The sequence below is a fragment of the Phytophthora sojae genome (genome assembly GCF_000149755.1).
Source record: "Phytophthora sojae unplaced genomic scaffold PHYSOscaffold_4, whole genome shotgun sequence".
NCBI classification, from domain to species: domain Eukaryota; phylum Oomycota; class Peronosporomycetes; order Peronosporales; family Peronosporaceae; genus Phytophthora; species Phytophthora sojae.
This window is the reverse complement of record NW_009258118.1, coordinates 4346494-4361464: the sequence shown is the minus strand read 5'-3', so window position 1 is coordinate 4361464 and position 14971 is coordinate 4346494. Positions and strand designations below refer to the sequence as shown.

General features: G+C 56.2%; 9 protein-coding genes across 9 annotated transcripts; 6 read left to right on the top strand and 3 right to left on the bottom strand.

Annotated features, from left to right (window-relative positions):
* Positions 1-3012: 3012 nt before the first annotated feature.
* Positions 3013-3189, bottom strand: PHYSODRAFT_455759 (hypothetical protein; the record flags this gene model as incomplete). The annotated part of the gene is made up of 1 exon (XM_009528713.1): positions 3013-3189. A coding segment is annotated over one exon (177 nt), but the record flags the coding sequence as incomplete, so codon positions are not given.
* Positions 3190-3483: 294 nt separating this feature from the next.
* PHYSODRAFT_502345 (hypothetical protein) lies at positions 3484-5118 on the top strand (the record flags this gene model as incomplete). Its single annotated transcript, XM_009528712.1, has 2 exons — positions 3484-3668; positions 3750-5118. The coding sequence occupies 2 exons, from the start codon at positions 3484-3486 to the stop codon at positions 5116-5118; spliced, it is 1554 nt and encodes a 517-aa protein (XP_009527007.1).
* Positions 5119-5494: 376 nt separating this feature from the next.
* PHYSODRAFT_498771 (hypothetical protein) lies at positions 5495-7548 on the top strand (the record flags this gene model as incomplete). Its single annotated transcript, XM_009528711.1, has 2 exons — positions 5495-7188; positions 7263-7548. Coding segments are annotated over 2 exons (1980 nt in total), but the record flags the coding sequence as incomplete, so codon positions are not given.
* Positions 7549-8058: 510 nt separating this feature from the next.
* PHYSODRAFT_351290 (hypothetical protein) lies at positions 8059-9237 on the top strand. Its single transcript, XM_009528710.1, has 2 exons — positions 8059-8099; positions 8333-9237. Exon 2 carries the CDS (start codon positions 8334-8336, stop codon positions 9027-9029), a length of 696 nt encoding a protein of 231 aa, XP_009527005.1. The 5' UTR covers positions 8059-8099; position 8333; the 3' UTR covers positions 9030-9237.
* A 110-nt stretch (positions 9238-9347) lies between these two features.
* PHYSODRAFT_545378 (hypothetical protein) lies at positions 9348-10373 on the bottom strand (the record flags this gene model as incomplete). Its single annotated transcript, XM_009528709.1, has 2 exons — positions 9348-9933; positions 10049-10373. The coding sequence occupies 2 exons, from the start codon at positions 10371-10373 to the stop codon at positions 9584-9586; spliced, it is 675 nt and encodes a 224-aa protein (XP_009527004.1). The 3' UTR covers positions 9348-9583.
* Positions 10374-11887: 1514 nt separating this feature from the next.
* PHYSODRAFT_504689 (hypothetical protein) lies at positions 11888-12229 on the top strand (the record flags this gene model as incomplete). Its single annotated transcript, XM_009528708.1, has 1 exon — positions 11888-12229. A coding segment is annotated over one exon (342 nt), but the record flags the coding sequence as incomplete, so codon positions are not given.
* A 214-nt stretch (positions 12230-12443) lies between these two features.
* On the top strand, positions 12444-12707 carry PHYSODRAFT_502689 (hypothetical protein; the record flags this gene model as incomplete). The annotated part of the gene is made up of 1 exon (XM_009528707.1): positions 12444-12707. One exon carries the CDS (start codon positions 12444-12446, stop codon positions 12705-12707), a length of 264 nt encoding a protein of 87 aa, XP_009527002.1.
* Positions 12708-12767: 60 nt separating this feature from the next.
* On the top strand, positions 12768-12923 carry PHYSODRAFT_501639 (hypothetical protein; the record flags this gene model as incomplete). The annotated part of the gene is made up of 1 exon (XM_009528706.1): positions 12768-12923. The coding sequence occupies one exon, from the start codon at positions 12768-12770 to the stop codon at positions 12921-12923; it is 156 nt and encodes a 51-aa protein (XP_009527001.1).
* A 755-nt stretch (positions 12924-13678) lies between these two features.
* PHYSODRAFT_365079 (hypothetical protein) lies at positions 13679-13960 on the bottom strand (the record flags this gene model as incomplete). The annotated part of the gene is made up of 1 exon (XM_009528705.1): positions 13679-13960. A coding segment is annotated over one exon (282 nt), but the record flags the coding sequence as incomplete, so codon positions are not given.
* Positions 13961-14971: the final 1011 nt, after the last annotated feature.

Sequence of the window (14971 nt, the reverse complement as noted above, 5' to 3'; positions counted from 1 at the left end):
ACCCCCCCCCCCCCCCCGACCTACGGTGACCTGGACGTCTACCGCCGCCACGCTGCTTTCCTTACCGCCGCGGAGCCGCTGGAGCTGGCGCGCGCCGGCCGGCGTTCTCCGCTCGCTTGAACCTGGGCCCCGCGTCTATTTACAAGCAGGCCGGACGAAACCACCGTGGGCATTTTCCATCGGTCCTCGGCGAGGCGGCGCGTGGCTCTGACGCACCAAAACGGCTCGGAGTCCATGTTGGGTCAGCGACAAAAAACATGCCGGCGGTGTGTTAAATCGCGCTGGCGCGTCTCAGGCCGCGACTCCGCGCGTGGCCTTTGTGGCCAAGCAATTCGCTGGTGGCGACGCGGGCGACGTCGGCATCACCACTCATTGCGGTCCGCTTTGTGCTCCAGACCGCCCGGCAGGCATTGCTGCGTCCCGGAAAGACTTGTCCTTAACAGCGGCGCGTGGGCTTACCACCTTGAAGCTAAGGGCAGCATGAGCAATCGGAGGCGAACTGGTGCTTCGTCACACCAGGCCTTCACCATCGACGAGCACTCGGCGTCGATGCGAGGCCAACTTCAACGCGAAAGCACAAGTGCCCACAGTAATGAGTGGGGACCTCCGCCGTCGCCGCTGAAACTTCGTTAGGGAAGATGTGCTGCTGCTGACCCAACCACTGGGGTGCAAGCGCGAAAATAATGCAAGCCAGCCGCCAAGAAGCCCAAACGCTACCATACCAGCACCAGGAGACAGCGCATGCAGCATGGCATGCTGGCTACTTCAAACACGCGCTGGCTTTCGTCTACCGTGTCTATGCGGGGCCGCCCCCTTCCTGTCCTCTTCAATTGCAGCCCGATCTTCGTCGCGCAGCAATGGACACCTTTGGTGTCCACGGCTGTGCATGGAGACCTCTGCTCCATCGGGCCACTCATCCTTTCGGGGCCTTTGGAGCGCACGTGCTGCAGCACCTGCGCTTTGATCTTGCTCAAGTAGCCCACCTCCACCTTCTCTCGAACGCGGCTCGATACCGCTTCTTCGCGTCCTCAACTGCGACAGCGGGGCACTCTGGCGCTCGATGTCGCTATTGCTCTCCACATCGGGCAAGATTGCAGCGATTGCATTGTTCGCAGTGATCGCGGCAGTCCCGGCAGCTGAAGCGGACGGCAGTTAATTGAAAATGTGAGTCACCAAGTGTATCCATCTCTACATCTGTAATTGAAGTGATCGACCAATCGCATCCCAGCATCGCGATCGAAGATCTCTCTCCATTGCTGTAGCAGCAACAACACCAACGACCCGGGTGGTGCAGCGGGGGGGGGGGGGCTTTCGAGACAACCAGAGACCGTGGAGGGACCAGCAAAGGCAACCGCGGTGTATGGCCACGCAGAGCGCATCGATCTGCTCCAGCATCTTGCTCCCTGTTTTCCTCGGCTAAATCGCTGCTGGATTGACGTGCGTGTGCAGTAGCCGCTGCACCTGACGTAGAATCTGGTGGACATGATGCTCCTCTCGCGCTCCACGTGCAACGTGAATATGCCAGGGTCGTCCTAACTTTCGAGTATTCGAATATTCCCCGACTTTCGAGTAGTGAGTAATGGACTCGGGTTTTGGAGTACATATAACTCATTTGACATTGCATCAACTCGCAACTACTGGCCCCACTCTAAAGCCATAGCTTGTTGGGATGGCATTCACGGACGCAAATAATGTGCTGCAAACCGTATAACTTAGGACAGCTTTTGCTCGATTTTATGCTAGAGGACGCTTGAATTCTCTAATAGCTTGCTCACGTCCACATAATACGTAGCGCATCGAACCACATATTATGTGGTTCGATGTGCTACTTCCCCAGATACATTCGTATTATGCCGTCCAAAGTGGCAATGCTGGACGTGGAACCTTTTCCTAAGCTATAAACAAGATTTATGTGGCATTACTCGGAAGTGAGTGAAGTGTACTCACAATTAAGTAACCCCCAGCGAGACCGCGTTGGTGCAGCGCTCAGTGCGTGTTCAGCCACTGCGAGACTTATGTCTGCCTGCTCCTCACTAGACACCGGCGCAGTGGTGAGAAGACCTCACTGAGGACCACGCACGCACGTCTGTCCACGTGCTCTCTTCTGCGATGATAAAAGTGTACGAGGCGTTGCCAGCGACTCCAGAGCTGCCGATGAGGTCGATGTGGCGGTCGTTCTAAATCTCCAGATACGACATACGCAGCTTGTATCGGGGATGGTCGCCATACTGCTACGTGCGTTGAAATACGCGAGACAGCGCTCGAGCAATGAGGCCGGCGATCTAGGAGCGGTGACGGGCCCACCTCCACTCTTGGCAAAGGTATTGCCTGGCAATAATTGCCACGTTTGACCGTAGAGCCGTTATAACCCTGTAGATACTCAGCATCCGGTGCAGACTTTATCAATATAGTGCATGCTATGCGTACAAGAGCTCCACATTGCGGGCGAGCTCGTGGTTACCCCGACGCTGCTGCGAAACGAAAATCAGCCTTTTGATGAGCCTTCAATACCCAAACACGTCCAGCTAACAGAAAAGTATCAGATCGTTCACAGAAGACATCACTAATTAAGTTTACAATGAAAAGGAGTACAGCCCCGCAAGTGGTGTTGAAGCAGCAGCTCTACAAAAGTATCCGACACCAAACACCTGATCGTTCCTAGCGCAGCATGATGTGGTGAACTACGCGAATCACGAAAATACCAGCTTTGCGCTACAGTACTCCAAAAGGGTTAACCAGTGGAGGCACTTGGCAATCCATTTCGTATAGCTTGCATCGCTGGAGCCCTCCCCTGATATTTTCCAATCGAGAGAATGAAGTTTCGCTGCTCCTGTTTTGTCTTCAAGCAGCTTCATCAACTGCGTCGAGTTCCTGCTGTCGCCACATTGGAATGACCGATCCAAAATTCTGCGTGAAGGCTTGTAACATGTGCAATTCGCGGATCACAACAAGTACATGTACACCAACAAACCCGGCACAGCACAGCGCTAGAGCTAAACCAGGGCGTTATGTCCTCTGACGTAGTTTCATCCGCACCGCCACCGCTTGCTCCCCTTCCTGACCCCGAATCTGCTGCTGCGGCAAGTGCAGGTCCGCGACGCAGTGGTTGAGCGTGATATCTCGCGGCAGAACGCGCGCCTGCACGCTCCAGTCGTCCAGGAAGCGGTTGAAGGCCGTGAGCTGCCCCGTCAGCCCCAGCGACTCGTGAGTGAACGTCCGACCCGGCGTCTCCGCGCGCAGCTCCGCCAGCATGGCCTCGTCGAAGAGCGAGAAGAGCAGGTCTCCGTCCACCTCCAGCTCCGTTTCCTCCTCCAGATCCCGCAGCGCGTCGGCCAGCGCGCGCCCCAGCAGCGTCTGCCTGTACCCGTCCATTCCCCGCTGGGTCGGACTTGTGATCTGGTGGAGAATTGGCCAATCAGCGGCCTCGGAGACCGAAAACGCTCCGCACCAGCAGCTCCCGAACCACTACTGTAGACCGACGCCATGGCGCTGCGGGACGAGCACGACTTCCTGAGCGAGAACGAGCGCCAGTTCCTGGCCAACTGCCTGCGCCAGCCGCCGCACGTGCGCGCCGACGGCCGCGAGCTGCTGCAGCAGCGCAAGATCCGCGTGCAGTTCCGGCGCAGCGAGACCGAGAGCCAAGCGGAGGTGCAGCTGGGCCGCACTCGGTGCGTGGGGCGCGCTGCTCCGTGCATGGCTGCAGTAGCGGAAGGCGCCTAACTGGCCGTTGTCTGTTGTGTGCTGAACAGGGTGATCGGCAACGTGCATGGCGAGATCGTGCCGCCCTTCCCGGACCGGCCGACTGAGGGCTTCCTGCACTTCGCCGTGGAGCTGTCGCCCATGGCGTCGCCCAGCTTCGAGGCCGCCGCTTCTGCAGGTCGCGGCGCCGCCTCGTCCGTTGCCGCCGCGGAGCTGGCGCGCCTGGTGGAGCGCGGCGTGCGCGAGAGTCGCGCGCTGGACACGGAGGCGCTGGCTGTGGTGGCTGGAGAGAAGGTCTGGGCCATCACGTGCCACGTGCACGTCGTGGACCACGGCGGCAACCTCGTGGACGCGGCCTCGCTGGCTGCCATCGCAGCGCTCATGCACTACCGCCGCCCGGAGGTTGCAGTGAAGGAGGGCACGGCAGGCAACGGAGGAGTCACCGTGTACAGCGTGGACGAGCACGCGGCTGTCCCGCTCAGTCTCCACCACATCCCGATCTCCATCTCGTTCTGCTTCCTGCAGCCAGCTGCGAAAATACAGAACAATGCCGGCAACGACGACGACATTGACGCTGACGAGGATGGCGAGCCCATTATCTTCATGGACCCTACGGACCGCGAGGAGCGGATCACGGACGCGCGCATGAGCTTCACGTTCAACTCGTTCCGCGAGCTGTGCGCAGTGCACAAGATTGGCGGTGCCGCGATTTCCCAGTCGACTGTACTGAGGTGCGCGAATGTGGCAGCAGCGCGTGTTGTTGAACTGACGACTTTTCTCAAGGAGGAGGAAGAGAAGGCTGACAAGGAAGCCGTGCAGCGCCGTCGCGCATTGCTACGTGGCCGCGCATTCGCGGATGTATCGTCGACGCTGGATGAAGCGACCGCTAAAAGCACGGTGGAGAAGGTCGATTTGGGTGCAATGACGGATTTCTCGACTCTGCATGCTCCCATTGCGCTGCGCGACGAACCGACGAAGGAGGAGACTGCCCAGCAGGTGACGTCGATGGCCGAGCTTCTGGAGTCCCTCGAGACTGCTGCTGATCAGGCCGAGGAGGAGCCAAAGCCAGCTGCAGAGGGTCTTGCGATGACTGATGCGGCTCGGGACGAATTCCGTCAATTGGCCAACAGCGAGACTGTGCGTGACTTGATCCACGGCAGCAAGAAGGAGCAGCCGAAGCCTGCCCAACCCGCCAAGAAGAAACCCGTGGTGGACAGCGATAGCGACAGCGAGGAGGAGGGAGGAGTACTTCAGAGCGAGTTTGGCACGGCAGCAAAACCGGAGGAACCCGTCCAGGCAAAGAAGAACGCAAAGCCAGTGAAGAAGACCCCACTCAAGAAGGGCAGGAAAAAGAAGGTGGAGTCTAGCTCAGATGAAGACGAGGACATGGATCTCAGCGCCGCCATCAAGCGCAAGTAAGTTGGCAGGATAAACTAATAGGACCACGGTACGTTTCGCCATACACATCGTTTCCTGCACGACCGTTTCGAAGCGACGCCATGGTACGAGTACCAATGCTGGGTATCCGCTGGATCGACAAGGGCGAGCTCGGCGTTCTAGAATGCAGAAGCGGGTCAAAGTCTGCATACGGGTCCGGCCAACCATCACTAGCGAAGGCGCCACCAACTCAGTTCAGAGCGATGCAGTTGTGATCGATGAACACGAGCAGGTAAGGTCAGCTGTTTAGTTCCTTTCTCTCTCTCTCTGCGATTAACTATCGAGCGCATCGGGGCCTAATGTTAGTTCCTCGCTGTGGTGCGTGCAGACAATCAGTGTGGTCACCAATGCAGCCTCGGGCGGCGGTACGATCTTCAAGTTTGACCAAGTGCTGTCTCCCAACGTAGATCAAGCTGGAGTGTTTCGGTTGGTGGCATCCGACGTCGTGGACGGAGCCTTGAGTGGCTACAACGGCTGCATCTTAGCTTACGGCCAAACGGGAGCAGGCAAAACCTTCACCATGTCTGGAGGGGGGCCCCGTCGCCGCTTCGAGGATCGCGGACTCATCGCTCGAGCGCTCTCTCGCGTATTCCAACGCACGCAGCAGGACGCCGACCATTCCTACACGCTGCGTATGTCGTATCTGGAGATTTACAACGACCGCCTCATCGATCTGCTTGCCCCAGACGTCGGTAGCTCGGGCACTGGCAATGGCTCGAACGACTTGGCAATCCAGGAGAATGCTCGTGGCCAGACGTTCGTGCGGGGCCTCACGACTGCGCTCGTGTCCAGCGAGGAGCAGGCATTGGACCTGGTATTCCAGGGTGATACGAGTCGCGCAGTGGCTGAGCATGCACTGAACGCCGCATCAACTCGGTCTCACTGTATCTTCACGTTGTACCTGGAGCGCAAGCGGAGTGTAATGTCCAACCAGTTTATAGAGGAAGATGCACCTGGGGATGAAGTCACAGGATCCACGCTCAGCGAAGATGGCGTCGTGTACAGTAAGCTGCATTTGGTTGACTTGGCGGGTTCGGAACGTATGAAGAAGACACTGACAGAGGCAGGTTCGACACGGGCCAACGAGGCCTGCTACATTAACCGGTCGCTGACATTCCTGGAGCAGGTCGTGCTCGCGCTGGGCAGCAAGACCCGAGCGCACGTGCCGTTTCGACAGACGCCTCTGACCAACTTGCTGAAGGACTCGCTGGGTGGCAACTGCCGCACGCTGTTGGTGGCTTGTGTGTGGCCATCTCCGTCTCACGCCGACCAAAGTCTGGCAACTCTGCGCTTCGCGGCGAGGATGCGTCGCGTCAAGACGCAGGCTGTTGTCAACGTTGTGGCGTCGAGGTCTGGTGCAGCGGGATCAAAGCTGGCTAGTGAGGAGCGTGCTGCCTTCCGCGATGAGATCCGGAGACTGCGCGAGGAGCTGGCGCTGTATGATGCGATTGCAGGGCGAACACGGATCCCGCACGAAGCCAAGGAGAACTCTGCGCAGGAGGAAAGTTCACGACGGCAGCAGATCACCTCGTTCTTGGCCAATGCCGAGCTGATTCCTCCAGTTCAGAGTCTACGGCAGCTGCAGCGGCTACTGCTCACGTTCCGCTCCATTTGCCTGGAAATGAAGGCGCCTCTCGACCCGGCACCAAATCTGCCAAGAAAAACGGGGAGCAAGATGGTGGCGCAGATCCGCGCGCTGCGAGGTCATACGCCGCCTGGCCCCAGTCCGTCATCTGCGCCTAGTAGCACCAACTGCAGCAGCAGCAGCAGCAGCAGCGCCAACGACAACAAAAAGAGCAACAACAACGGTCTTGATGGTGTGGGGGTTGTGCTGCCCCCAATTTTTGGAGACAACCAGAGACCAGAGCGTGGTGCATCGGCGCTTTCCGCCCCCAGAGAGAGCGACAAGGAGCTGTTCGATCGCTTCAAGTCCGTGGGTGGCGCTGACCCTGGCGCCGAGGCTCTGCGTGACCTAGAGCAGGCCAAGCTGAACCTCCGGGAGGCAAAGGCGCAATACGCAGCGCTGGCGCTGACTGTCAACCGCGTGAAACTGTACGTGGGATATGATTGGTCGCTCACTTCAACTAGAGATGGATACATTTGTGCTAACTCATTGAATCCAACAGGGAGATCGACGGCTACGCGCTCCAGCTGCAAGAACTGCGAGATCGCAGCACGCCCGACCTGGCGGACGAGGTCGAGATCGAGCGCCAAAGCGTCCCGCTGCTGCAGCTCCAGGACGCAAAGAGGCGGTATCGCGCCGCGTTTGAGCAACTCCAGGAGAAGAAGGCGGAGGTGGGCTACTTGGGCAAGATCAAAGCGCAGATGCTGCAGCAGGTGGCGCTGCAGTTCCAGGCCTGGAAGGACCGACAAGAAGGCCCCGAAACAGTGGCAGGCGAGTGGCCCGGGTGAGCCGAGCGGATTTAGTTTGCCCACTGCTGTGCGACGAACATCAGCAATTGAAGAGGACAGGAAGGGGGACGGCTCTGCAAAAGCCAGCGCATGTTTGAAGTAGCTGGAGCGAGTGGGCAACACGCTTTGACATGGCACTGGCAGCGTTCGGCCTGCTTTGCGGCCGCCTCGTGCTGTGCGGCGACCAGCAGTATCGGTCTTGTCGGCAACGCTTAGTCTTCTGGGGTGGCAGCTGCCTGCCTTCCCGTGCGCCGTTGTGCTTTCACAACCAGGACAATCTTGTCCGGTATTGCTTCGAAGCATAAATGTAGTGCACGACACACTTCCCTGGAGTTCCAGCCTTCTAGTGTCCTTTTCTAGTGGACGAACCACAAGCTTCGTATCTGTTTAACACATGTACGGCTGTACCGTTTCTAAGGTACACTTTCTTATGTAACGTATGTAAACCACACGAATAAACGGACCAATCAGCGGACTGAGTGGCTTGGAGCCGCACATCGAGGGGGCCCTGGGCGCTCAAAGACCACTCGCGACTTTAGCTGGAACGGAAGGTGAGTGCGCGCGCGGATGGAAGAAGCTGGCGCTGGACGGAGCGTCCGAAGCTGAAAGCGGGGCCCATCCACGAGCACAGTGGGCGGAATCGCGTGTCGCGCTCGTCCCGAAGCGGACGCGCGTATCGCCGTCCTCTTGCGCCCCGGAGGGCCGCGCCGGAAGCGATGGAAATCTTCCGAGCGGGAGTCGACTGACCTTTTGCCCTCGTTCTTGTTGATCCTGCCACTGCCAGCATGCTGTCCTCGACGATCAAGAACTCGGTGCGCAAGGCCGCGGTGGCCCCCACCCTGACGCGCGGCCTGGCCTCGGCCGCCTCGTCCACGAAGGAGGTGGAGGAGATCGGCGGCTTCGGCCAGATGACGCAGCCCAAGCTGCAGCTCTTCGGCCTGCACGCCCGCTACGCCAACGCCCTGTACAGTGTGGCCGCCAAGCAGAACCAGCTCGAGTCTGTGGAGAAGGAGCTGCTCACCATCGAGGAGACCATCGCCAAGGAGCCCAACTTCGCCTCGTTCCTGCACGACCCCACGATCGCCCGTGCCTCCAAGAAGGAGGACATCGCCAAGGTCATGGAGAAGGCCAAGTTCTCCAAGCCCGTGGCTGGCCTGTTCGAGGTGCTCGCTGAGAACGGCCGTCTGCCGGACGCCGCTGGCGTCATTGGCGCCTACAAGAAGCTCATGGGCGCCTACCGTGGCGAGGTGCAGGCCAAGGTCACGTCGGCTGACCCGCTGACCAAGGCCCAGCTGGACCAGGTCAAGAAGGCCCTCGGTGCCCGCGTGGAGAAGAACGAGAAGCTGCTGCTGGAGACGGTCGTGGACCCGGAGATCCTGGGCGGCCTCAAGGTGCAGATCGGCAACTACTTCATTGACCTGTCGCTCGCCACCAAGATCGACAAGATCAACACATTGCTCGCCAACTCGAGCCAGCAGTAAGTCAGTCTTCTGACGACAGGCGGGGGTCACGAGTGAACGTGGCGTAGCTAGCGGGATGGTTGACCCGAGAGGGAGTTCCTCCATTGCCCATGTGTCTGTAGCAACGGGGTTGCGCTCGTGTTCGCGGCGAGTGGCGGAGCTAGCACGGAAGCCGACGACTAAATGAAGAACTTACAACCGAAATGAATGAGCTCGTGTTCGTCATCTGCGTCTCGGTTCGTGTTGGTGTTTGGTGATGATTGATCCTGCGTCGAAGTAATATGTTGGCGCCGACGAGGAGCTGCAGTGTCCTAGAAGCATGGCACACAAGTCATAACGCAGTCGAAACTTGACTTGTTGATTGCTGTGAATAAAAACATTAGCTAGCATCCATGGCGTCGCACCCCGAGCGCTGACTCCGACGCCAAGATGCACTTCCTCCCCTCTCTCTCTGCTGCCCCCACCTCATCCCTCCGGCCCCCATGCTTGTTGAGCTGTGCTGTCCTGTGCACGAGCTGAAACCCTGTTTTCCCTTCCTTCATGCCTGTCGTTCTATGCGCTGACCAGTAGACGAGCTAACAGCAGCCGCCCTTGGATGCCTTGTTCCCTGAGGCGTTGGCTTGACTTAGAATGACGGGACTTTGGCCTCCATAGCCGTAGGAGCCTGCGCCAGCGGAGCTTCCTGCTCTGGATCCGTCACGTGCTCGTGTCCGCTGCTCCTGGTCGTGCTTCTTGAGCAGCTGCACCGCGAGGCTCTCGAACAGCGCCTGCACCCCTTCGCCCGACTTGGCGCTCGTGCGGAATACCAGCGCGCCGATCTCGTCCGCGAACTGCTGGGCCTTGGAGAAGTCGAAGGTTGATGGCACGTCGCTCTTGTTGCCCACGACCGCTAGTACTATATCGTCGCCCACGTGGTGCTGCAGGTCTGCGGATTGAAGTGACAGAGCAGGAGGAGCAGGAGGAACAGGAGGAAGAGGAGGAGGAGCCTGTCAGTCTAACGCTACCGTCTCTACTACTGAACCTCGCTCAAGAAGACGCACCTTGCAGCCACTCTTTGATCTTCTCGAAGCTGGCCTCGCTCTGCAGGTCGAAGACCAGGATGGCCGCCTTGGCGTTGCGGTAGTACATGGGCGCCATGGAGCGGAAGCGCTCCTGGCCGGCGGTGTCCCAGATCTGCAGCGTCAGTTTCCGCCGCGCGCCGGCGTCGTCGCCCACGATCACGCGCTTCTGCAGGAACGAGGCCCCGATGGTGGCCGACGTGGGCGTGGAGAAGCTGCCGTGGCAGTAGCGCATCGTGATGGACGTCTTGCCCACGTCCGTGGGGCCGATGATCACCAGCTTCCGGTCGAGCCCCACGTCCTCCATGATGCCGGCTGATTCGGGACTATGCGTTCTATGCAGGCTTCTACCAAAAAAGAGACAACTTAGGAGCTGTGCTGCACGGTAAGTCATCGGAGGATTTCTGAATAAGGGACATAACCAATTTAGCGCCATTTCAAGTTTTATTTTTATTAATGTTATTGCCGTTTGCAGATATTTTGGCCAACGCATGCTAATTATCTCGTTAATAATCTCGATTTTAGTCTAGCAAGCTCTTAATTAAGACCTAGGTCTGATTTATATATATCGCCAGTGCAGGTCTAAGATGCAAGGTTGGGGTCTGTTTCACGCTTTGCTACGACTTGGAAACGCAGAAATGCCATTCTAGACGGGCCAATCCGAGTTTCTGGGCCAAAAACCGGCCTCTACCAAAGCACGCTAAAATGGCCCTCGACTATCTCGTGTCCACTCATATTAAGAGACAGGCGTGGTCTATGTTAGAGGTCTATCTTAGTGGGCAAAATATTTGCAAGCGGCAATACTAGCTGAGCATCTGTGCAACTGCTAATAGGGGCGACGCGCCACTGTGGTTAGATCAACCACTACGTCCCCACGACCCGGATTCGATCTGAATCCAAGCGTAGTAGAAGACTGTGTTAAAACTCAGTTCTGGTTGGTCAAACTTAAACTTTATTTTTCTCTTGAGAGCATCTCCAGCGGTTGGCCTCAAACACGGTTTTAAGACTTGGCCAAGACTTAAGGCTCCCACCAGAAGGTCCTATTGCAGGTTTTAACTTCACCGGGTCCTATAGATTCGCTTTCGAGTCTTAAAATAAGACCCCAATCTTAATGCTATCCATACAAAACTGAAGAGTCGCCGTATTTAAAAGTTCGCACCAAAACTGAATGCAATTTTCACATGCAGGAACGGACTTATAAGACTCGCTTTAGAACTCACCGCTGAGAGTAAGTCGGCCTGCGCGGGTCTCAACTATAAAATTGTGATCTCAAAGACCCTGTTACGTCTTAGGATAAGACCCCACCGCTGGAGATGCTCTAATGCCCTCTAATAGACTAGTGCTCAGTCGTCGGCAAAAGGAGAAGTGATCTCTCTCCGAATACCGTCAAACTATCATCGCACGAGCGGTCGCCAACAGGGCACCCTCTGATCGGCTAGTTATGTAGTCCTATGATTGGCTCTCCCTTAACCAATGGATGACTTCCAAAAACCCCACATGAAGCTGTATATGCCACTCACAAGCTGTCATCAGTGCTCTGTTTGCTCCTCCATTTGGGCGCGGTACGTGCGTACCTTGCGATCCAACTGCCCTTCAAAAACAACACAAGCTGCAGTGGGAGAGGACGGCATATCGGTAGCTTCACGGTCTTTCATTTTCAAAATCACTACCGACAGCGCGCGATGCGCTTCACTTCAGCTATGATACTACAAACAGCCTATCGCCGCCAACAACAGCGGCATCAGCGGGCTCGAGCGAAGGTCATTGCAACACTGTTACGGCTTCGTATCTGCACTATTTGACTTTCGACGTCCTCATCAGCCTTCAACGAGTCTCTGGTCCACCATTTTCATGATGCGCGATGACAGCGCGTTTATCGTCACAGTTTCGTTACCCGTGCTGCAGTTCAACATGTTATTGGCGGCATTCGGTCGGCACTATCAGGTGAAGAGTGGCCCAAGTAAAAAGGGAAGGCCAGCCCGTTTGCAAAATGTGAACAATATACTGGCGTGTATTCTCCATTTTTACACCGCTGCGGTCGAGCAGAAAACACTTTGTGAGCTATTTGGTGTACCTCCTGCTACGCTATCTCGCGTTCTGAAGCTGGCTGAAAACGCGGTGCAGTTGGCTCTAAACGAGGTTCCAGAGGCGCGCATCGAGTGACCGTCCTTCCAGCAGCAGCAGCAGTGGGCAGCGAGCGTGTCGCTCGCTCCACGAGCCTTTGGTCCAAGGCTGTGTCTGCATTGCTGACGGAAAAAAACTACGTCGTTTGAGCCCCCACAGCTAGTAACTACCAGAACGCGTACTTCAACGGTAAGTGCCCGTATCATGAAAACATGAGAATTTTCTGACTGATTGAATTTGTTGTCCAAGCAGGATGGCTCATGCAGTGAAGGTCACCGGCGGGCTGTGCTGCGGCTTTGACGGAACTCTTGTATGGGGTCGCCACAACCACCCGGGCTCCTGGAACGACGGTGAAATGAGCCGTCGCTTACAACATCGAGTCGCGGACGCTAAGAGGACCATGACGAACGCGTGCTGCGCGACAGACTCTGCATTCCCGGTTAGAAATGGCATGGCGGGAAGGATCATTACTCCTCTTAAAGAAGGTGACCTGGAGAAGGCTAGTGCTGCCTGCTGAGGTGGATTGGTGGCAATGAGCAGCGCAGTTACATCAATACGCCAAGCGGCCGAGTGGGGAATGGGCTGCGCTTCCAAATTCTACAGGCAGCTTTTACTTCCGCTGCCTTTTGACCCTGCGCGAAGAAGTGTCCGGATATTCAACATCTATCACTTGTACAATTTGAGAGTACGTAGCACAGGCATCAGCCAGATCAGAAGCGTCTTCATGGCGTAAGGAATAAAGTAAATCTTTCTAAAGCAAAATAAATCTATCTCATTCGACTTGTTTTAGTATCTTCTTTTCTGGTCTACTGACTTTGCTAAAATTGTCGTTCGCGACCTTCTTCTAGGCATCCTCGGTGCTAGGTGGGTTGCTGCCTAACAGCTTCGACATGATCAGCAGCATGAGTTGTTGACTTTGGGCATTACGATTGCTTTGCTGTTGATCCATCTCGAGTCGGAATTGACACTCTCTCTCCTCGCGTGTGGCATCTCGCTCTTCTCGCTCGCGACGGAGAGAAGCGTCACGAAGTGCCTGCCTCTCCTCCATCATCATGAACATGCTCATCAGCCCCGAATCACCAGCAGAATGAGCTGCAGGAAGATCCGCGGCTAGCTTGTCGAGCATATTGTCAAGCCGGATTCGGCGCTGAGCTGTCTGGCTCATGAAAGTTGTTGGATTGACTGGTGACGAAGTGTTGGGTCGTGGCTTTTCCAGACTACGAGACAGCTGGACAAGCTCCGTAGGCAATATGCCAGCACGAGATGTAGCCACCAGCTTGGGCGGCGTCGATAGCGCTGCGGCCGTTCCGGGGGTGTCTCCACGAACCACACGGGCGACGTGTCAATACAGGGCGAAGCAGCACCATCCGTGACCCCGTCATCGCCACTTCCTAGAGCAGCTTCATGACCAGCAGCTTCTCCTTCAACAGCAAAATGGTGGGAGGCAGGTGTAGCACCACCGAACGTTCCTCCTGCTGCAACCGCAGGCTCTTCGTCGGGCTCGGCTTCGTCGGAGTCGTTGTCGTGAAGTGTAGTGACAGCACAGCGGGCCTCAATCATGCAGAATACCTGCTTCACACGCTTCACATCAGGCGGACAGTCTGGGTCTCCAGTGGGTTTCCTTTTGTTCTTCAGGCCGAGGAACTTGCGCTTTAGGCTCTCACCGTCGCGCTCCGGCCAACCACTAGGAAGTTGAGCGTCGTAAAGAGCGGCAACGTTGCTCCACTGCTCGGCACCAAACGGCAATCGGTCTTCTACGATGTCAAGCATTCCTACGTCACAGTGTGTAAGTAGTTGCCCAAATCTAGCTCACAGCACACAGATAATGAATGACGTACGGTTCACCTCGCTCGAGCGGAACCTCTTCCCCTTTGTTTTCTTGCACATGGTAGCAGAGAGGACAGGAGTCGAGTATCAGGCTTGGCTCGGCCTGATCAAGTCGAAGACAGAGCCATTCTAGCCGAAACGTACAAGTCGTAGTAGACCTCAGAGTGTCCTCAAAATAGGAGCATCGCATTTCTCATTCTCGAAACTGATGTCACAAGTAAGCCAACTAAACACAAGTTTGCTCAGACGTTTTTTTTCGTCTTACCAACCTTTGTGACTGATTTGTGCTCGACTTGCTTCGCCGTCTGTGCTTGATATGTGCTCCTCGTAAGTTTTGACTTGCGAGGTTTTTGGAAGTCACCCAATGGGAGAGCGTCTTGATGCCATCGGGTACACTTTAGTAAAGTGACTTTACCCTCAAGCCTTTACAGAGCCTTTACGGCCTCTCGGGAACCTCATTCTAACATTCTCACTAAGTGTTCACCGCTGGTAGTACGCTTGTCACACCGATCTTATCTCTCAAAAATGAGTATTGTTTAGTGGGAAGGGTCTTTGTCAAATGTCTGCTGCCACGCTAGCTGTTGTGCAGTACTCAATTACCAGATGGCCTTCGTCTACTAAGTCTCGTGTGAACAAATACTTTATCTCGATATGCTTACTAGCCTTGTGGTTGCCTGGGTTCTTTGTGATACTGATAGCAGACCTGCTATCACACCAGACTTGCACAGGTTTCGCTCGAGGAAACCCCATTTCCGATAGTAAGTGCCACTACCATTCGCTTTCCTTTGCACCTTCGCTCAATGCGATAAGCTCTGCTTCTGCAGTTGATAGGGACACACATCCTTGCTTACTACTGCACCAATATATACTGCAGCCAGCCATCTAATCACATATTCCGTGATTTACGTTATTTTGATTGACACGCGAAGCTTGCGTCTCTGTACACCTCATACG

Bases quoted from the DNA above. Each gene is read 5' to 3' on its own strand.
- PHYSODRAFT_351290 (XM_009528710.1), top strand. From the start codon at position 8,334: ATGCTGTCCTCGACGATCAAGAACTCGGTGCGCAAGGCCGCGGTGGCC.